The sequence below is a fragment of the Narcine bancroftii genome, chromosome 2, assembly GCF_036971445.1.
Source record: "Narcine bancroftii isolate sNarBan1 chromosome 2, sNarBan1.hap1, whole genome shotgun sequence".
Classification (NCBI taxonomy): Eukaryota; Metazoa; Chordata; class Chondrichthyes; order Torpediniformes; family Narcinidae; genus Narcine; species Narcine bancroftii.
In genome coordinates this window covers 277401598-277421310 of record NC_091470.1, presented here as the reverse complement: position 1 = coordinate 277421310, position 19713 = coordinate 277401598, and the positions used below count along the sequence as shown (strand labels likewise).

Genomic DNA, 19713 nt, shown 5'->3' with positions numbered 1-19713 from the left:
ATTCACACTAAACATAAGTTACAAATTTATCCATCGATACCATCAAACCCTCAGGGAGCCAATCATTCCCAGAGATATCACCCCCCCCCCACCAAAACTTCCTGTGAGCACTGAGTGCTCCTTCTCCAGGGAGAGATGGGCACACAGGTGTCTTCAAAAGAGGGGTAGGCAGTCACCCCGAGCTGAACCCTTGACTGCTCGAATCCTGGACCCATCTTGGCAAGGCCTGGTACCAGACAGACGAGGACAACCCTTGGCAGACTCTCCCTCCTCTGTACTGGGTGCCAAAAGAACAGGAGCGTGGAGCTGAAATGCAGCCAGAACTTGAGCAACCCCTTCAAGCACATGAGCAGGGGCTGCACCCTCACACACTCCATATCTCCGTGAGACACGGTCTTAACCAAGTTGCCAAAGTGACGGACGAATGAATTGACTTAACTCATGACGAGGCCCACCACCTACGCATTTCATAAGCAAATCATGGATTTCCCCTCCATTTTCACACTTGCTATAATGACTAGGATACCATCGTTCCCCTTCATAGCCTTTGTGGAGTTTCTAATCATGATGATGTGGGGAAAGTATCATGGCCACATTCTCATCTTCCAGTGATGCAAAAGAATTCCTGACCATGGGGGTCATTGAAGTTGCTGGCCCAGTGCAACTCCTATAGGGTCTAGCTCTTTCGGAAAAAAAAACTAACTAGATCACTGTATAAAACAAACAGGAGTGCTAACTCTGTCCTCCTCACAGCACACAACCCCATATTCCCCTTGTCAAAACGAGAGTCTGACATGTCAGTCCTTTATCTGGATGGAGAGATACCAAAGTGATGAACAGAAATCCCCAGATGCTTCGTGAACTGGCTCCCTGGCAAGCTCCCAAACTCCTCAAAGATGAGGCCAAGGCTCTCAGGCCTTGGAGCAGCCGTCAAAAAGTAAGCAACCAACTGCTGAGCTAATCAGTGATGAACCGGCGGTGGAGTCACTGATGTTAAACTTTTAACAATCAGATGAAAGATGGTAGTTCTGCGGAGGAGTAAATACACCCTGGCAAACTGCCAGCTATTTGCTTGAACTGTGTAGTTGGAGACAGCAGTAGTAGAATTCTTCTGAACAAGAAGTCTTCCCAAATACTCCCACACCATTCGTACAAAACCTCCTTTCGATTCAAATCCCATTTCAGCTATTTAAATCATTTATCTTTCTCCATCTTCCTGCTGATGCAGACCATGACTTCTGCACTGCCCCTCCCACAGTGTGACCCACCCCCAGTACTGCAAAAGGATTGACAGGCTAGATTACAAATTCAGCAATCTGGAATAGACCCACATGTTCCTTATTGAGAGTCATGTTTGTTCACTCTGACCGTCATTGACAACATTCACCTTTTTTCTTTTAATAACTAATAGTTTATCAGTAATGTTCATTGAGTGATAGAATCATCTGTTGAGACTTGGACACATAGGTAATATCAATGAAATAATGTTCCAGTAATGTTAAACCTCACCTCTTGACTTAGTCACTTCATAGAGTAAATTCCCTTCCTTTATCACGGCCTTTTTTGTGTCAGGAATATGTGGAGCAGTTTATTTTGTAATTTTGTATCTCCCACTTTCACATGTTCTCTTCATGACCATGAGACCTGCCAGATGCTCCTAGCTCATGCTCCTAGCTCATCTTCACCTCCACATTGTTATTGTCATCTCAACAGCCTTGCCTGGAATTATAATTCAAATGGCTCGACCATTCACACATACACATTGATGCATGATCAATTACACAAAGACTGAAGTTGCTGAGACTGAAGACTTTTATTTACAAGAGATGGACAGCATCCCTGTGTTGGTTGCTCACACTGACCAGGATTCAAACTGGGGGCAGGTTTGTGGCATGACAGCCTTTATGGGGAAGAAAGGGAGAGGAGTTACGAGCTGGCCAGTGAGAGCAGTGTCAACCAGAAAAGGTCATGACATTTACATATGGCATATACCCTAGAACGCTTCCACCAGCGTTGTCTCCGCTCCATCCTCAACATCCATTGGAGCGCTTACATCCCTAACATCGAAGTACTCGAGATGGCAGAGGTCGACAGCATCGAGTCCACGCTGCTGAAGATCCAGCTGCGCTGGATGGGTCACGTCTCCAGAATGGAGGACCATCGCCTTCCCAAGATCGTGTTATATGGCGAGCTCTCCACTGGCCACCGTGACAGAGGTGCACCAAAGAAAAGGTACAAGGACTGCCTAAAGAAATCTCTTGGTGCCTGCCACATTGACCACCGCCAGTGGGCTGATAACGCCTCAAACCGTGCATCTTGGCGCCTCACAGTTTGGCGGGCAGCAACCTCCTTTGAAGAAGACCGCAGAGCCCACCTCACTGACAAAAGGCAAAGGAGGAAAAACCCAACCCCAACCAACCAATTTTCCCCTGCAACCGCTGCAATCGTGTCTGCCTGTCCCGCATCGGACTTGTCAGCCACAAACGAGCCTGCAGTTGACGTGGACTTTTTTACCCCCTCCATAAATCTTCGTCCGCGAAGCCAAGCCAAAGATACCCTGTACATACAATAGTGGTTTCACCACACACATCTTCTTTTCAATTAGCTTTATCTCTGCTCACTAGTAGCTGACCTTCCAATACTCTCATCATCACAGCCTATTACCTCTTCCCCTCGCAACCCAACTCCACCTCTTCTCATCTCCCCTCTCTCTCCCTCTCTTACCTTCGACCTGGCCTGATTAACAACAATTCTTTTGTCCAGTTCCAGTAGCTCCTTTTTAGCTGCACTTTCTTCCTCCTTAACTGCTTCTATCCTGGGTCGAGAAATGCATAGGTATGCACTCCCTTTTTTGGCCTTGACTTGCACAGGTCTTTTAATGAGAGATACTATCAAAAGTTTGCATTTTGCATTTGTCAATATTGAAGCTTCAGCACTGTTTTCAACTGCTTCTTTTCTTGTCGTGGGTTCCTTTTCCATTTTCTTCTTTTTTCCTGGAAGATGTGTAGCATTTTGGGATGCTTTCAAATACATATGTCGCAGCTGAGTCTCTTTTTGCAGTTTTTACTAAGTGCTCTTTACACAGACAGCCAAACCATACTCCACTTGCCTTAAAAAAAAATCAATTTTTCACAATGAGTCTTTCCCATCTGTGCACACTTTCCCAAATCATGCTTATCATTGCAGAACAAACATTTCTTCACAACAGGCAAACTTTTATTTTCCTTAATTTTTTTTATCTGCCATTGAGAGGTGGCAAATGTACTTTTTAAAAAATGTTGATTGAGGAGATTTGGACTTCTTACTGTTTAAGTACCTTTGATAATTCCAGACACTGGACATGTGACAATGTCCACTTAACCTTCAGTGAACTCCACCAAATCCTTAAAAGTAAGATCTGGTTCATCTTTTGCCATATTTGAATTATGTGTTTTAATATGGACCTGTTCGTTTTTCCCCAATACTAATTTAGTGTGACATTTATATATAAGCTCTCCTGCCAACTTTTCTCCTACCATGTGTAGACTAATTTGTGCTCAGGAGGGTATACCATCTCCCTCAAAGAGTGAGGCGATAAACCTCAACTGGGCTGCCCAATAGTATTTTTTGAAGTCTGGGAGCCTCATTCCCCCCCAGACTACAGTCTCGTTAATATCTCCATGGAGACTCTAGCCACCTTGCCCCTCCAAAGAAATTGCATACAGATCTGTTGAGTGTTTTCAAAAAACTCTGGGGCAATGGCATGGGCAAAGATTGAAAGAGGTATTACAGTCTTGGCATCACTTTAATTTTAATACAGTTAACCCTGCCTATCAATCTTATGGCCAGGTTCATCCTAAATCCTTCAAAGCAGAGGGAGATAATTCAGTTTATATAAATTCTGTAAGTTATTGTCAACCCTTATCCCCAGATATTTAATCCCCTTTTGTAGCCACTTGAACTTACTTTCAGCTGATATTCTTTATAGACCCCTTTTGTTAATGGCATTATTTTGTTCTTATAAATAATTTTGTATCCTGAATTTTACCATAATCAATGTGGTTTGAAACTTGGAAAATGACCCCACTGGTTCCATCAAGTATATCAACACATCATCAGCAAATATATTAATTTTGTGTTGTTCCTGACCCACACTAAATCCTTTAATACCCGGGTCCCAGCAAATGACTTCCACCAGCAGTTCAATGGCCAATAAGAATAGAGCTGGGAACAGCAGACAACCTTGTCTACTAGATCTGGTTAATGGGAAGGCTGGAGATGTTTGCCCGTTGGTAACAATTTTGGCCCTGGGCTTATGATACAGCACCTTGTCCCAATTTATGAATGACTGCCCCAACCCGAACTTTTTCAGCGCTTTAATCAAGAAATCCCACTCCAGCCTGTCAAAGACTTTGTCTGCAACCAGAACCATGGCTACACTTGAGTCTATACTTGACTGAGCCAGATGTATTATTATTATTAAATAATATACTTATGTTTGCCATTTACCTTTTCTGTACCATCTCCACCTGATCTGGGCTTGTTAACTTTGGCAAACATCAAGCCAATCTATTTGCCAAGGCTTTGGCTATTATCTTATAGCCTGTATTCAGAAGTGAGATAAGCCTATAAGAAGACAATTTCAATATATCCCTGTCCTTTTTGGGAATCACCATAATTATTCCCATTGAAAAAGACTTCAAGAAAGTGTGGGTCATCATACCAATCTTGATGCACTCGGGTTTTCATTCTGAGTATAGTTGTTGCAGTCTGCATGACAACACCTTTGAACTGCTTCCACTTTTCAGAACAGGTTCCCACAAGCGGTGAATTGCTGGAGAGTTTTTCATTAAGTACATCTTGAAACATTGGACTTGACCTGGTTCAAGTGTCAATGTTCAATGACACTGACAGTCTTTGATAGTTTACAATGCAAAGGGGCTACATGCAGGTTGAGGACTAACTAAAACAGCCTGTGATCTGTCTAACACTCAGCACCTCTCATGGCCTGGGTGATGGTGACATCTTGAAGGTCACTCTTGCATACTATGACTTAATCGAGTAGCTGCCAGTGTTTGGACCTAGGATACTTCCAAGTTGTTTTGTACTTGTTTGCAAGTCTGAACATCGTGTTGGCGATGGCACATTTACTCAGAAGCAGCTGGCCATTGCTGTTTGATTTACCCACTATATGTCTCCGAAGGACTCTGGCGCAGAGTCAGAGTCTAGCATGAAGTTGCCCAAAATGACAAGTTTGTTGCTGGTGGGGGTTGTCCGAATAGTATGGTCCAGGTCCTTGTAGAACAGTGGTTCTCAACCTTTTTCTTTTCACTCACATACAACTTTAAGTAATGCCTATGCCATCGATGCTCTGTGATTAGTAAGGGATTGCTTAAGGTGGGATGTGAGTGGGAAGGGAAGGTTGAGAATCACTGCTCAAGACCCAATTGTTACTGAAATATTTTGCTTGAGAAAAATTGTCATTGGCCCATTTCCTTTGGAGTTATAAAACCATGCACAAAATGAGTGGTTTTTAAACTTTTTCTTTCCACCTACATACCACCTTAAGCAATCCCTTACTAATCCCAGAGCACCTATGGCACAGGGAATTCTTAAAATGGTATGTGAGTGGAAAGAAAAAAGTTGAGAACCACTGTCATAGAAACTTTCCTTGTCTTTGTGTGAACTCACGAAAGTTGGTGCATAGACACTAACAATGGTGATATGCCGAAACTTTTAATGAGAGAAAAGCGGAACTTCATGATGTGTTCATTGATCCCAGTGGGTAGGGTAGGGATGTCCTTCAGTAGAGCAGTTTTGATTGCAAAACCTACTCCTTCAATCCTGTTGTCAGTCTGTGGTTTCCCTTTCCAAAAGAATGAATATCCACTCACTCCATCCTGTAATGAATCCTTGTCTGCAAACCTGCTCTCACTGAATGCAGTGATGTCAATGTGATAACAGTGAAGTTCAGCAGCTATGAGTGCTGTTTGTCTTTCAGGCCTTGCCACCTTTTCTCTATCCAGCAAGATGTGAACATTCCAGGCTCCAAAGATGAGTTTTTCTTGTATATCCACCGCTAAAGAGATGATCTGCCAGCCATGGTTAGCTTGCCAGATGCTGTTGTGGGGCAGTCAATGTTAGGGTACCTTTTCTAACCCCTTCCCTCATGCGAGGGTGGGCAGTGCTGTCCTACAAAGGACTGCCCAGTCGCCCTGAATGCTGCCAGACATTTTTGCTGCCCCGGGTACAGAGATGAATGAGCCCTGGTCCAAAGGCCGCCTATGTGCCGGTTTGTGGCTACAACTGCCAGTGGTCAGCTCCACCTGTTCCTTTACCAGTCCCCCATCACCGCAGGACTTGACAAGTTGGGTTAAGACTGAGATTAATCGCACAACAGAAACCTGTGCATGATGGAGTTTTAAGTGGAACACTCATTGAACAGGGGCAATCCCACTCTCTTGGCAGATGAGACCTTGATCAGGTGGCACAGACAACCGTTACGGCTGGAGACCTCTCTTGCTGCTGTGGATGACCAGAACATCTAAGTGTCTTGTCATGCTCTTAGCGCTCCACAAGACCTGCTGGGCTTACCTTCTATTCAGTTTCTTCTGCTCAGTCTGCCAGGGTCAGACTTCACACACTGGGATAGATAAATCCCCTACCTCGCCAAGGATTGAAGACCCATCGGCTACCCTCACCTCGTTTAGATTGTCTGCCGAGATAGTTTACTGGGGTGTGGCCGCTGCGCGTGCTACAACTACTTAGAGCCACAGATGAGAGATGAGCGTCAGGTGGGGACCAAAGATGGATGAGATGCCCCTTAAGGGCACAAAGGGTCCCCCCCCCGACCAAAGGTGCTACCCCTCCCTATACACCCGCCATGGGAGTAGGTTGTATTACCTACAGGACTCAGTGCAAGTCCTGTAATCATTCTTCAGCCTCCCATGACCACCTTCTGGCTGTCCTGATCACTGAAGCCCCTCTTTTTCGGCTCTGTCTGTATGCAGGCAGAAAGAGCATCACCAAGTGATCTGACTTGCCAAAATGAGGTCTCAGGAAAGAACGATAGGAGGGAGATTGAAAACTTGGTGATTTCTTTGCCTCGGTATTCACTAGGGAAAAAAAAAATATTGAACCAGTTGAAGTAAAGAAAAATAGTGGGGAGGTCATGAAGCATATAAGGATAACCATTGTGATGGCTGTGTTGAAAAAGATAAAGGTGGATAAATCTCCGGGACCAGACAAAATATTCCCAAGGACACTCAGGGAGGCTTGTGGACAGATAGTGGGGCCATTAACAGAGATATTTAGGATGTCACTGGCCACGGGGGTAGTGCCAAAGGATTGGAGGGTTGCGCATGTGGTTCCGCTGTTTAAGAAAGGGTCCAAATGTAAACCTGGGAATTATAGGCCTGTGAGTCTGACGTCTGTGGTGGGCAAGTTGATGGAAAGTGTTCTGAGGGATGGTATTTACAAATATTTGGAGGTACAGAGATTGATAGGGAGTAATCAGCATGGTTTTGTCAGGGGTAGATCATGCTTGACAAACCTGATTGAGTTTTTCGAGGGGGTTACAAAAAAGGTTGATGAAGGGAAAGTTGTGGATGTTGTCTATTTAGACTTTAGAAAAGCTTTTGACAAAGTTCCCCACAAGAGGTTAGGAAAAAAGGTGGAGGCATTAGGTATAAATAAGGAGGTAGTGAAATGGATTCAGCAATGGTTGGATGGGAGGTGTCAGAGAGTATTGGTAGAAAATTGTTCGTCCAATTGGAGGCCGGTGACTAGTGGAGTTCCTCAGGGATCGGTCCTGGGTCCACTATTGTTTGTTATATATATATTAACGATCTGGAAGTAGGGGTGGAGAGTTGGGTAAGCAAGTTTGCGGATGATACAAAGATTGGTGGTGTTGTGGACAGTGAGGAAGATTACTGTAGATTAAAAGGTGATTAAGGAAGGCTGGAGGTGTGGGCTGAGAATTGGCTGATGGAATTTAATACAGATAAGTGTGAGGTGTTATATTTTGGAAAGGCAAATCTAAATTGGTCATGCTCTTGAGCATGGTAGGCTCTTGAGATGTGCAGAGCAACAAAGGGATTTAGGAGTTATGGTAAATAGTACCCTCAAGGCTGATACTCAAGTAGATGGTGTGGTGAAGAAGGCATTTGGAATGTTGGCCTTCATAAATCGGAGTATTGAATTCAAGAGTAGGGAGGTTATGATGAAATTGTACAAGGCATTGGTGAGGCCAAATTTGGAGTACTGTGTACAGTTTTGGTCACCAAATTATAGGAAAGATATAAACAAAATAGAGAGAGTGCAGAGAAGGTTCACGAGAATGTTGACAGGATTTCAAGGTTTGAGTTACAGGGAAAGGTTGTGCAGACTAGGGCTTTTTTCTCTGGAGCGTAGAAGATTGAGGGGGGACTTGATAGAGGTGTTTAAGATTTTAAAAGGGACAGACAGAGTAAATGTGGATAGGCTTTTTCAATTAAGAGTGGGGGAGATTCAAACTAGAGGGCATGGTTTAAGGTTGAAGGGGGAGAATTATAAAGGGAAAATGAGGGGAAATTTCTTTACACAAAGGGTGGTAGGAATGTGAAATGAGCTTCCGGCAGATGTGGTTGAGGCGGGATCATTGGTTACATTTAAGGATAGACTGGATAGTTACATGGAGAGGAGAGGACTGGAGGGGTCTGGACCGGGTGCTGGTCAGTGGGACTAGGAGGGTGGGGATTTATTACGGCATGGACTAGTAGGGCCGAACTGGCCTGTTCTATGCTGTAAGTGGTTATATGGTTATATATGGTTATAGTGCACCAACAACAACCTTGTACTCAATGTCACCAAAATCAAAGAGCTGATTACTAACTTCAGGATGGGAAAACCAGCTGGGGGAGCAGAGATGGAGAAGGTGAACAAATTTAAATTCTTGGGAGTCACTATCCAGGAGAATCTTTCCTGGACCCAACTTACCAATGGCATTGTGAAGAAAGTATGTCAGCGCCTCTAGTTCCTTCGGAGCTTGCACCAATACCCCTGAGTGTAAAGTGGTCATGGCCCAGGTCTTCACAGGTAAAACCCTCCCCACCATCAAGAGCATCTACAAGGAATACTGCCTTCAGAGTGCAGCAGCAATCATCAAGGATCCACACCACCCAGCACACATTCTGTTCTCACTGCTATGAGTATTTAGAGGTGCTTTTGGAGGAATTGTTAGAGCAGCTTGCACACAAACATTTTAAAACACAGAATTTGCAGGACTTTTGCAGAGTTCTTTTTGCAAAAGAGCAGCAAAGTATCGACATACAGCTTGCCTGGGAGAGCATGTGATTTTTGCAGGTAGAGATAGAACAGTTCGGCTCTCAGAGAAGGAGGGAGTGAAGCAGAGAGGAGAGACACAGAAATCACTTCCAGAAGGACCCAGCTGGCAAACATTTGGAAGATTGACCAAACAATCTGGTCAAGGAGAAGGCAGTCTGTTTGAAAGGTGTCCTGAAAGAAAGAGGATCATCTGGAGAACCCTGAAGGGGGCAAGTTTTGTCAGCAAGGCTGATTGGAAAGGAATCATTTGCAGATGTCATGGAAAAGGAATCTCTCTTTGAAAACCAGCAAGAACCCTCCTGAGTGGTAACCATTTGCCTGTTAAGCACCAAAGACTGGGGAACTTTATTAATGCTAACTTCTGTGCACAGTACAAGAATTACCTGCAACCAGTGAGATTGAACTGTGATCCAAAGAACTTTTCTAATTTTAAATATACATTACATACACCTGCACTTAGCATTAGAGGGGGAATTAAGTAGGTTAGGTAGGTTAAGTAATAAATTAAAGTTTAATTCTGTTTTCTTGTTCAAATATAATTAGAAACTATTTTGTTTAAGTAACCCTGTGTTCATATCTGGTTTTTGGGGACCTTTGGACTCCGTAACACTGCTACCATCAAGAAAGAGGTATAGGTTCCACAAGACTCGTACCACCAGGTTCAGGAACAGCTGCTACTCCTTCACTATCAGACTCAATCAGGGACTTATTTAAGGACTCTTACTTTTGCACTTCATTTTTTTCTCTCTGTATTGCACAGTCAGTTTGTTTGCATTTCTTTATTTGTTTATATATTTAAGTTGAGTCGGTTTTTTTTTACACTGACAGTAAGTGGTAATTTTGCCTCGCCCACAGGAAAAAGAATCTCAGGGTTGTATGTGAATCTCAGGGACATTTGTACTCTGACAATAAATCTGAAATCTAAAACTCAGGCACGTCTCACAGCATCCATTGGAGATAAAAATATATAACCATGTTTTGTTTCTGAACCCTTCTTCAAGTATGCCTCCTGTGGATCCTGCAAGACCTCCTAAATTTCTTCAGCAGTTTTGTATTTTCACTACAACCAGAGTCTGCAGCTTTTTGTGTTTCATTCCTGGAGTAATCATTCAAATCCTCAGCAGAGGTCTTGAACACACTGCCCAATCCACTGACTCAATGAAAGTCCTGGAATCATTCTTCAGCCTCCCATGACCATCTTCTGGCTGTCCTGATCTCTGAAGCCCCTCTTTTTATGCAGGCAGAAAGAAGATCGTCAGGTGATCTGACTTACCAAAATGAGGTCTCAGGAAAGAACAATAGGCCTTGCTTAGTGTAGCGGTGATCGAGTGTGCTGGGACCTCTGGTACAGAATCATACCACAGCTTGACTGAGCACTAGGAACTTGAAACTTAATGGTCTAAGTGACACTGAACTGACAATCCTAACCTGACAAGGTTCAGATGTGTTATTTTAATTAAACAGATGATTTATCTGGAACACCGAAAATCAAGGGGTTAGCATTCTGTGCACATCTTGTCCATGAATAGTTTTATTTCTGCTAACTGCAGGGCTTGTTTACAGGGTAAATGTCTATGATACTCAGCTTCTTCACCACATTGTAGCAAGTGCTGAAGCAAGCCCAATCACCCTGATTATACTGGAACACAGTTGGTACTGCTCCTGACATTGACAAACTACTCTTGCTTCGCTGCCCTAAGATCCCGCACCCCAACATTCATAAATTCTTTGTGTCAGTTCCCTATCCACCAATCGATTGCTGTCTAACTAATTCCATTTATCCAGCCATCATATAGCATAGATTCCACCATAGCATGGTAAATGAGCCAAGTGTTACTTTCATGTTTATTCTTAAGGTTACAGGGAACATTTGAGGCAAATGAAAATGTTTTTTTAAATTGATTATAATGCATTCTGCTGAAAGCAGGAGGTTTGAGCATAAAGTGATGCTCTAGATGTGGCCTGGCACAATGCAATGATCCTGGTCAGGTTCAGCTGTCCAGAAACATGCAGTGCATAATTTATTGGATCACTGACATCCTTAAGGAGAGGAAGTCCTGGACATTATTTGCCCTACATGTGACTCGTGGGTGACTGGACAGAAAACTGTGAAAGGAAAGTGTACCTTGCTGGCCTGTTCATGCTGTGGAGAAACCTGTGTAATGATTGAGCAGCAATTATTAGTGAAGGATTCATGCTGCTGTTGGACATACCCGGCTGCACCCAGAGTCTGTCAAGGTGCTTGCTCTTCATGGTTGCATTGGGACATCAATAACAGGTCAGGGTTTATCAATGATATTCTCCCACGGACAGGCTGCCCAATGTGAGACGATCGGGTATGGTCACCAGGATAACCGGGGTGATGTGTGTGGTCACTAGGGATAACCAGGGGCAGTGTGTGTGGTCACCAGGATAACCAGGGCAATGTGTGTGGTCACCAGGATAACCAGGGGCAGTGTGTGTGGACACCGGGATAACCAGGGACAGTGTGTGTGGTCACCAGGATGGCTACACTGGTGTGCAGACCCTGTCACTGTGTTTACACTGGTCTGTAGTTCTTGTCACTCTGATTACATTCAGATGTTTTTTAATGAACCTGTTAGAATATTGTAAATTGCTGATTGGAGTTTTGGAGCCATTTTCATGTGTTTCTGAATGACCATAGCTGTCTTTAGGTGACAAGAACAGACAGGGAAGATTCACATTTACATTGTGGTTAAAGCCTGGGGCTTGAGTTGGGCAGCCACATCAGATCCAATGACTGAGTTCCCACTTCAGCTGATCACCCTCCTTGATCAATGGCATTGCAACATCAGTGTGACTGGCTTGGGAGTGCCAGCATTGTATGGCAGCGTTCAAGACCCTGCAAGGGGTCCACCAGACCTTCCTGGCAGTTTGCACACTGCTGTCAGAGCACCAATGACCAATTCACCACTGCAGGTAAGGAGTTTGTACGCTCTCCCCATACTTAACTGGCATTTCAGGCTTGAGCCCTTTATCAAGGCACCTTGGTTATGTATTTTTACCTTTGCTATATAAAGAACACTGTTTGACCTGCTGAGTTTCTTTAACATTGTGTTTTTACTACAAACTAGAGGACATGGTTAAAGGTGAAAGGGGAGGTTTAGGGTAAACATAAGGGGGAGCTTCACACAGAGAGCTCCCAGCTAAAATGATGAATGTAGGCTCAATTTTAACATTTAAGAAGAATTTGGACAGGTGCATGTATGGGAGAGATATGGAGGGCAATGGACAAGGTGTAAGTCTGTGGGACTAGGCAGAAAAAAGTCTGTGGGACTAGGCTGTAATTGCCCCAGTCCAGGCCTGGACAAGCTGCCTCCATCAACATTGAAACCTTTAAACAAACAATGAAGTTCCACCTCCAAAATATAACCATGAACATTTCCTTCCAGTACTTGCCTAATCATGCTGAATTGTCCAGGGCAACTTTTCCTACACCCCTCAGAGCAAGACACTGTTGCCACCTGCTGGGACACGGAGCTTGGTGACAGAGAGGATGCTTGAGGGCAAAGGAAAGGACCGAGAACCCAGGAGTTTCTGAGGCCACTCAGCCCATCAAGCTTACTCTCCCATTCATTTTGAACATGGGTGAACCGTGCTAGCTTCAATTCTTCTGTGCCTGACCCCATCACCCTCAATTTATCATTCTTTCAATATTTATCCATCTTCACTATAAATAATCTAGAGATGAAGCCTCTCTGCCACTGAGGGTGTGGATGGCTTGCAGTCAGTGTGCCTGATCCTGTGCTGTGAGAGGTGCAGGCTGTGTAGCTGACCCTGTGCTGTGAGGGGTGCTGTCTGTGTACCTGATCCAGTGCTGTGAAGGGTAAAGGTGTGTACCTGACCCTATGCTGTGAGGGGTGCTGTCTGTGTACCTGATCCAGTGCTGTGAAGGGTAAAGGTGTGTACCTGACCCTATGCTGTGAGGGGTGCTGTCTGTGTACCTGATCCTGTGCTGTGAGGGATGCTGTCTCTGTAGCTGATTCAATGCTGTGAAGGCTGCAGTCTTTGTACCTGATTCTACACTGTGAGGGGCGCTGTCTGTGTACCTGATCCAGCACTGTGAGGGGTGCTGTCTCTGTACCTGACCCTGCGCTGTGAGGGGTGCAGTCTGTGTACCTGATCCTGCGCTGGAAGGGGTCCAGTCTATGTACCTGATCCTACACTGTGAGGGGTGCTGTCTGTGTACCTGATCCTGCACTATGAGGGGTGCTGTCTGTGTACCTGACCCTGCGCTGTGAGGGGTGCAGTCTGTGTACCTGATCCTGCGCTGGAAGGGGTCCAGTCTATGTACCTGATCCTACACTGTGAGGGGTGCTGTCTGTGTACCTGATCCTGCACTATGAGGGGTGCTGTCTGTGTACCTGACCCTGCGCTGTGAGGGGTGCAGTCTGTGTACCCGATCCTGCACTGTGAGGGGTGCTGCCTGTGTACCTAATCCTGTGCTGGAAGGGGTGCAGGCTGTGTAGCTGATTCTACACTGTGAGGGGTGCTGTCTGTGTACCTGACCCTGCGCTGTGTGGGGTGTAGACTGTGTACCTGATTCTACGCTGTAAGGTGTGCAGGCTGTGTATCTGATCCTACACTGTGAGGGGTGCTGTCTGTGTACCTGACCCTGCGCTGTTTGGGGTGTAGACTGTGTACCTGATCCTACGCTGTAAGGTGTGCAGGCTGTGTATCTGATCCTACGCTGTAATGGGTGCACTCTGTGTACCCGATTCTACGCTGTAAGGGGTGCAGTCTGTGTATCTGATCCTACGCTGTAAGGGGTACAGGCTGCTGAGACTGGCTGATGTAAGCTGTGTAATTTGTGTTCTTAAAATTTCAGTTTTACAGTAGTTTTCAAAGGGATGGCAATGTTCTTTAATCTGTAGTTACTTTAAAAAGGATTTTAGAGAGAAGTCTGTTGAATGTCAGGAAGGGAAATGTTAGTGGTGAACGCATCCTATAAGATAAATAGTGCACATTTTTCCAAGGATTGAAAAACTCCACCCACATGATCTGCTTTGTCCATTGTGCTCAAGCAATACTGAAAACATGAAATAAACCAGAAAATACTAATCAAGTCAGGCAGTATCTAGGAAGAGAGAAATGTAGCAAATGTTTCAGGTCAATGAACTTTCATTAAGTTTGATTATCTTCCACCTTGCCCATTGAACCACTGCCACATTAACTAATACAAAATTTTCAGACAAAATTTGACACAGTTACAAAAATGACATTGATGTGTTGATCAAAAGCTCACTCAATGGATAGTCTTTAATATCTAAAAGGAGCGAGAGGTGGAGAGGTTTTAACAAGGAACTTGTCACACTGGAGGCCAGAGTAGGAATTAAGGAATAATCAGGGTCACCCTGCCATTAACTCCTTTTCTTCACAATTTCTTTCTTCTATTTAATTTCCTTATCTTGTTTTCCCAATCCAAGGATGAATTAATTTCCTCCTCAACTCACACCTCCTGTGCAGCGTTGTACCTCAGAACACTGGTTTCCAAACCCTTATTACCTGGCAGACCCACCCCTGCAGTGGCTGCTGGATCACACCTTTTGACTTCAATTGCTCCATTACAGAGACATTAATTTTGTCTTTGATAATTTTTATTTACTCTGGCCATATTTGCAGCTGCCGGCTTTTTATGTTCCTTCCCTTTCCTGTCACTCTCTGGTTTTCATTATCTATTTCTGTCCCTACTACTACTACCTTTTACTATCTCATTAACTTTTTAATTTCCCCTCACTTGACCCATTTAACAGGTTGGATCTTTCCTTTTCAACTGCTTAACTTGTTGAATATTGTCACCCTTCGCAAAATACTGAACGTTCACCAAAAGCTTCAGTTTCCAGCAAACACTGTATTCTTCCAGTGAATATCTTTGCCGATATCCTGAACAGAGCAAGGCAGTCAGGAAAATGTGGGGAAAGGGTCATTTCTCAATACCAGAATCTGCTGCTGTTCTGTGCATGGAGCAGGAGATTTTTTAACTCAATGGGACCAGCCTCTGTCGCTGAATAATTGGGTTGGGAGGGTATACCTAAAATAGGGGGCCAAGAAACTATTGAAATTTTACATTTAAAAAATGTTAACAATACAGCATGTGTACAGGTGAAGGATTTCTCAGCAATAAACAATAACATTCTATGGGCTTTCTCAATTACTACCTACAAGTTAGCCTCTAGTATATCATTCAGCTGGACATTTAGCTACCTCTGAAATCTTTCTTCATTTGAGTGTAACTTCCACATTATATTCCACTTGCCAGATCTTTGCCCAGTCACTAAATTTATCTTTATCCCTCAGTGACCTCCTTAAGTTCATTTAGAACCTTAGAACCTAGAACTTTCCAGCACAGAAATAGGCCTTTTGGCTCTTCTCTGTGCTAAACCATAATCTGAAAAATCCCACTAATTTGTTCCCAGACCATATCTCTCCATACCCCTCCCATCCATGCACCTGTCCACACTTTTCTTAAATGTCAAGGTTAAACCTTCATTCACAGCTCATTCCACATTCCCAAACTCTGCATTAAGAGGTTCACTCTAATATTCCATTTACTCTAACTATACCCACCATAAGTTTGTATACCTCTATAAAATCTCCCCTCATTCTTCTACATTCCAGGCAATAAAGTCCTAACCTGTTTAACCTTTCCCTGTAACTCAGTTCCTCAAATCTCCTCTGCACTTTTTCAATTTTAGTGATTTCCTTCCTGTTGTTAGATGGCCAAAACTGCAAACAATACTCCAAATTTGGCCTTACCAATGTCCTAGATAACTTCATCATAGCGTCCCAACTCCTGTTCTCAATATTTTGATGAATGAAAGCCAGTGTGCCAAAAGCTCTCTTTGCTACCCTATCTATGACGCCACTTTCAGAAAATCTCCACTTATTTCCCTGCCTATTTTTGTATCATTGTTCAGAACTTCCTTGCCACTGGGCCATAATGTTCCACTTTTATGTCCCATTAGCGGTTGGTGTGCAATGACCTCCCCCAATATAAAAGAATTCATGTGCAGGCATTCTCTGCTCCTTAGAACTAGAAGCCCAAGACCACATTGATTCTAGCAGTGTCTCTTGCTTGTAATTTGCTGCCTAATTTCTCAGACATTCTACAGCGTTAATTGAAAAAAAAGCCCACAAACGGAAGTCAGTCAAATAACGTGAAAATTCAAGCTTTCTGCATGAGAGCAATCACAGATCTCCATAACTGGATCTGCTGTCTTCAGTTCAAACTCCCTTTTTAACAATGGAGAAACAACAGGCTCCAGACACTGGAATCCAGAGCACAAAGCTAACTGCTGGAGGAACTCAGAAGGTCAGGCAGCATCGCTGAAGGAGGAAGGAGCTGACAAGATTTCAGATTGAGATCTGTGTGAGAATTCCTTTCCCACCCACAGCCTCTAGCGGTTTGTTCTTTGACACCTTTAAATCATGCCAATCTCCAACAAAATCACATCACAGAACTAAACAGGTGTAATTAAATGCCAGACTCTTGAATATTCATTTATCTTTATATGTAATGTTATGTTACATTTATGTTTTTCAAGATCTTTCCCAGAGTGCTGTTGAAGAAAATGTGATTCCTGAAGACAGATAGGAATTGATCTTAACAACAGCTTCTCAAGCAAGTGCTCTCAGAGCCAAAACTGATGCATATATAGCTTCTCAAAAGCAACTGTGTAATATCCCTAGGTTATACCTAGGGCCAACGTGGAGCTTGTTTAAAAGCAACTTCCTGTAAGTAGTACTTGATGTTTCCAAGGTTCAAAGAGATTCTGGGGCCAACTATTTCTCAACACTTACTTTAATCTTCTGGAAGAGACACTGATCCTGTCCAATGCACATGTAGCTCAACTGTTGAAATTACTGTATTCTAGTCAAGCATTGATGCTATGGTACATGTAAGGCTAAGAAAGACGGCTACCAAACATGTAAGGCTAAGAAAGACTGCTACCAAAGTTGCATTTGTTATTTCAACATGCCCAGCACTCCTGTATACTGCTCCTATTTTGTACATTGCATCTTTGTGGCATTTCTATTAATGTTACATTTGTGTTGTACGATCCTATGCACTTTATGTCAGTTAATGTGAACTGTTTTCTGTGCATTTTTAGAAGATTTAGATTTTGTGCAACACATTTCAACTTTTTACAGTTTCTACATACAATATCAAGCAAATAAGAAATACCACTTTATATCCATCTCATTAAATGTAAAATAATTCATTAAATACATTTTTAAAGTTTAACATAAATGTTGGTGTTATATCACAAATCATTGAGGGAACATTAAAAAATTAGCAACTCCCAAATATTGTCATTGGTTGCTCATTTAATCCTTTTCTTTGGTCACACTGATTACTCCCATACGGGTTTCTTTACTGGTGAGGCATTTCATCCCAATCAGTTTGTTCAACCCTTTATTTCAATGGCAGAGTTCTACATGGGGACAATAGTATGAAGAGATATACAGCTTGAAAATAAACCCTTCAACCCAACTTGATCATGCTGACAAAGTTGTCCCACTTGCCTGCTTTTGTTCCTTATCCCTCTGGAAGAGGAGCAGGGAGCTTCCAATGTCTATCACTGTGCCAATGGCAAGGGATCAGACACGGTCATTGTTTACCTTGCCATTTTCGTGAGACATTTTCTATACCTTGGCTGTGGCAATGTCTTCACATCAAGATGTATTTGGCTGACTGTGGTCTCTGGTATGTTCTGACAATATCAATGTTGCCTTTAATTGAAAGTTTCCATTCTCATTGTCCAAAAGTGTCAATTTTAAATGGTGACAAAATCTCCTTTGGCTTTCCTCCACAACACTTGAAATCTTCTGAAGCTGTAAAGAAGGTGACAGAGGTCTGTCCTAGTGCACAGCTGCCTTCCGACCGCCCCCCCCCCCTGCCCCCCAACCCTTGCCATTGGGGTGGAGAGACAGACAGCGATGGAACACAACAGAGTGAGGAGATCTTGGGAATGTGACTCCTTGTGCTGCCTGCAAAACTAAAGAGCATCATCACTGATGCTGACAGAGACAATAGGTTTTGGTCAGCTCTTGATAGAGGCAGGTATGTAATGGGTCAAAATTGCCAGTTATGCTAATCAGTTATTAGCTGTTTTTAGCATCGACTGTGAGATAAAAATCAGGAGTCATGTAATGGAGTAGTGGCCAGTAGGGTAAAACCAGCCTTCTCCAGAAAATAAGTCAAGAAAAGACAAAGTTCAACAAATATAAAATATAAAAAATAAAAGATAAAGTTGCAGAGAAGAGAAAGAAGATGGCACCCAAGAAGGAAAAAATAAAAACGGGAAAAAAGAAGAAAAGTCACTGGAAAAGAAAGAAGAAGACCTTACCTGCAGGAAGGAACAGGGAGCCGTTCTCCGAGGTTGGTGTCGGCCCTGCGGAGTCGTGACACCCCGACCAGTGGACTGCAAAAATGGCTGTCTGAGCCAAATAAAAGTGCACAACTGCGCATGCGTGAGGAGTCGCACGTGAGCAGTGCGCAATATAAGGTAAAAGAAAACACCGACAGGAGGGGGTCTCAACTGAGGAGCGGGCAACCACGGCGTGACCAGCTGAGAGAATAAGAAGACACAAACACAGGTACAGACACAGAAGAAGGGGAAGAAGATGACCAAGATCTTCACAGAGAAAAAGAAGGTAAAACAGATGAACAGAATATAAATAAAGCTTTTTTCAAGAACAAATTAGAGCATTAAAAGAATGGTTGTCATTAGAATTTAGTGCCCGAGGAGCAAAACAGATTGTTCTCGGATCTGAAGGAAGCACAAGAATTCGCAGAGCGTTTGAAGGACAGAAGGAGAGATGAAGGATGTAATAAGAATGAAGAATGGCGATAAAGTATATATAAAGATATAAAAACAATGTATATGTAAAGAACTAAAGAGGGAAAAGAGAAGGGAAGAAAGGAAGAAAAGGGGAAAAAGGGAGAGCTTTGTTATGTGTAAAAAAAAAAGTTTTCTGGGGTGGTTGTGGGGGGGGGGGGAGAGAATAACCGTCAATGCGAAATCAGTTGACGCTTGCGAACAGGATCGCAATCCAAATGGAAAGGGAAGTTGTGGATGGCCTGGCAAGGGATAAGGGGCAACTTAGAGGGGGGGGGCATTTGGGGTTAAGGTAATATTGGATGTGGAAGTTGTTGGAGTATTTTATGTTTTAAATGTGTTGTCATACATTGAGTTTAAAAAGGGAAAACAGATGAAAATGGAGAAAAGGAAGATGGTGGTGGTGAGGAAGCGGAAATGAGGTGTAAACAAGATATGAGATGGCCACGTTGAACTATATGACTATAAACATTAATGGAATACATAACCAAATTAAAAGGAAGAGGTTATTAAATTTAATGAAAAAAGAAAAAATAGACATAGCATT

At 43.3% G+C, this 19713-nt stretch overlaps 1 protein-coding gene across 4 annotated transcripts in view; it reads left to right on the top strand.

Annotated features, from left to right (window-relative positions):
• bbs9 (Bardet-Biedl syndrome 9) overlaps positions 1-17577 on the top strand; it is a 516876-nt gene extending 499299 nt beyond the window's left edge. Inside the window, exons 24-25 of one of the 4 annotated variants that reach the window (XR_011352170.1) lie at positions 11979-12243; positions 16869-17577. Coding sequence is in view for 1 of the 4 variants with exons in the window: in XM_069921037.1 (XP_069777138.1) it covers positions 16869-16918 (50 nt within the window). In the remaining 3 variants the exon portion in view is untranslated. The remainder of the gene's footprint in view (positions 1-11978; positions 12244-16868) is intronic. The other 3 variants (XR_011352169.1, XM_069921046.1, XM_069921037.1) reach the window with 3 other exon arrangements.
• The last annotated feature ends 2136 nt before the right edge of the window (positions 17578-19713 follow it).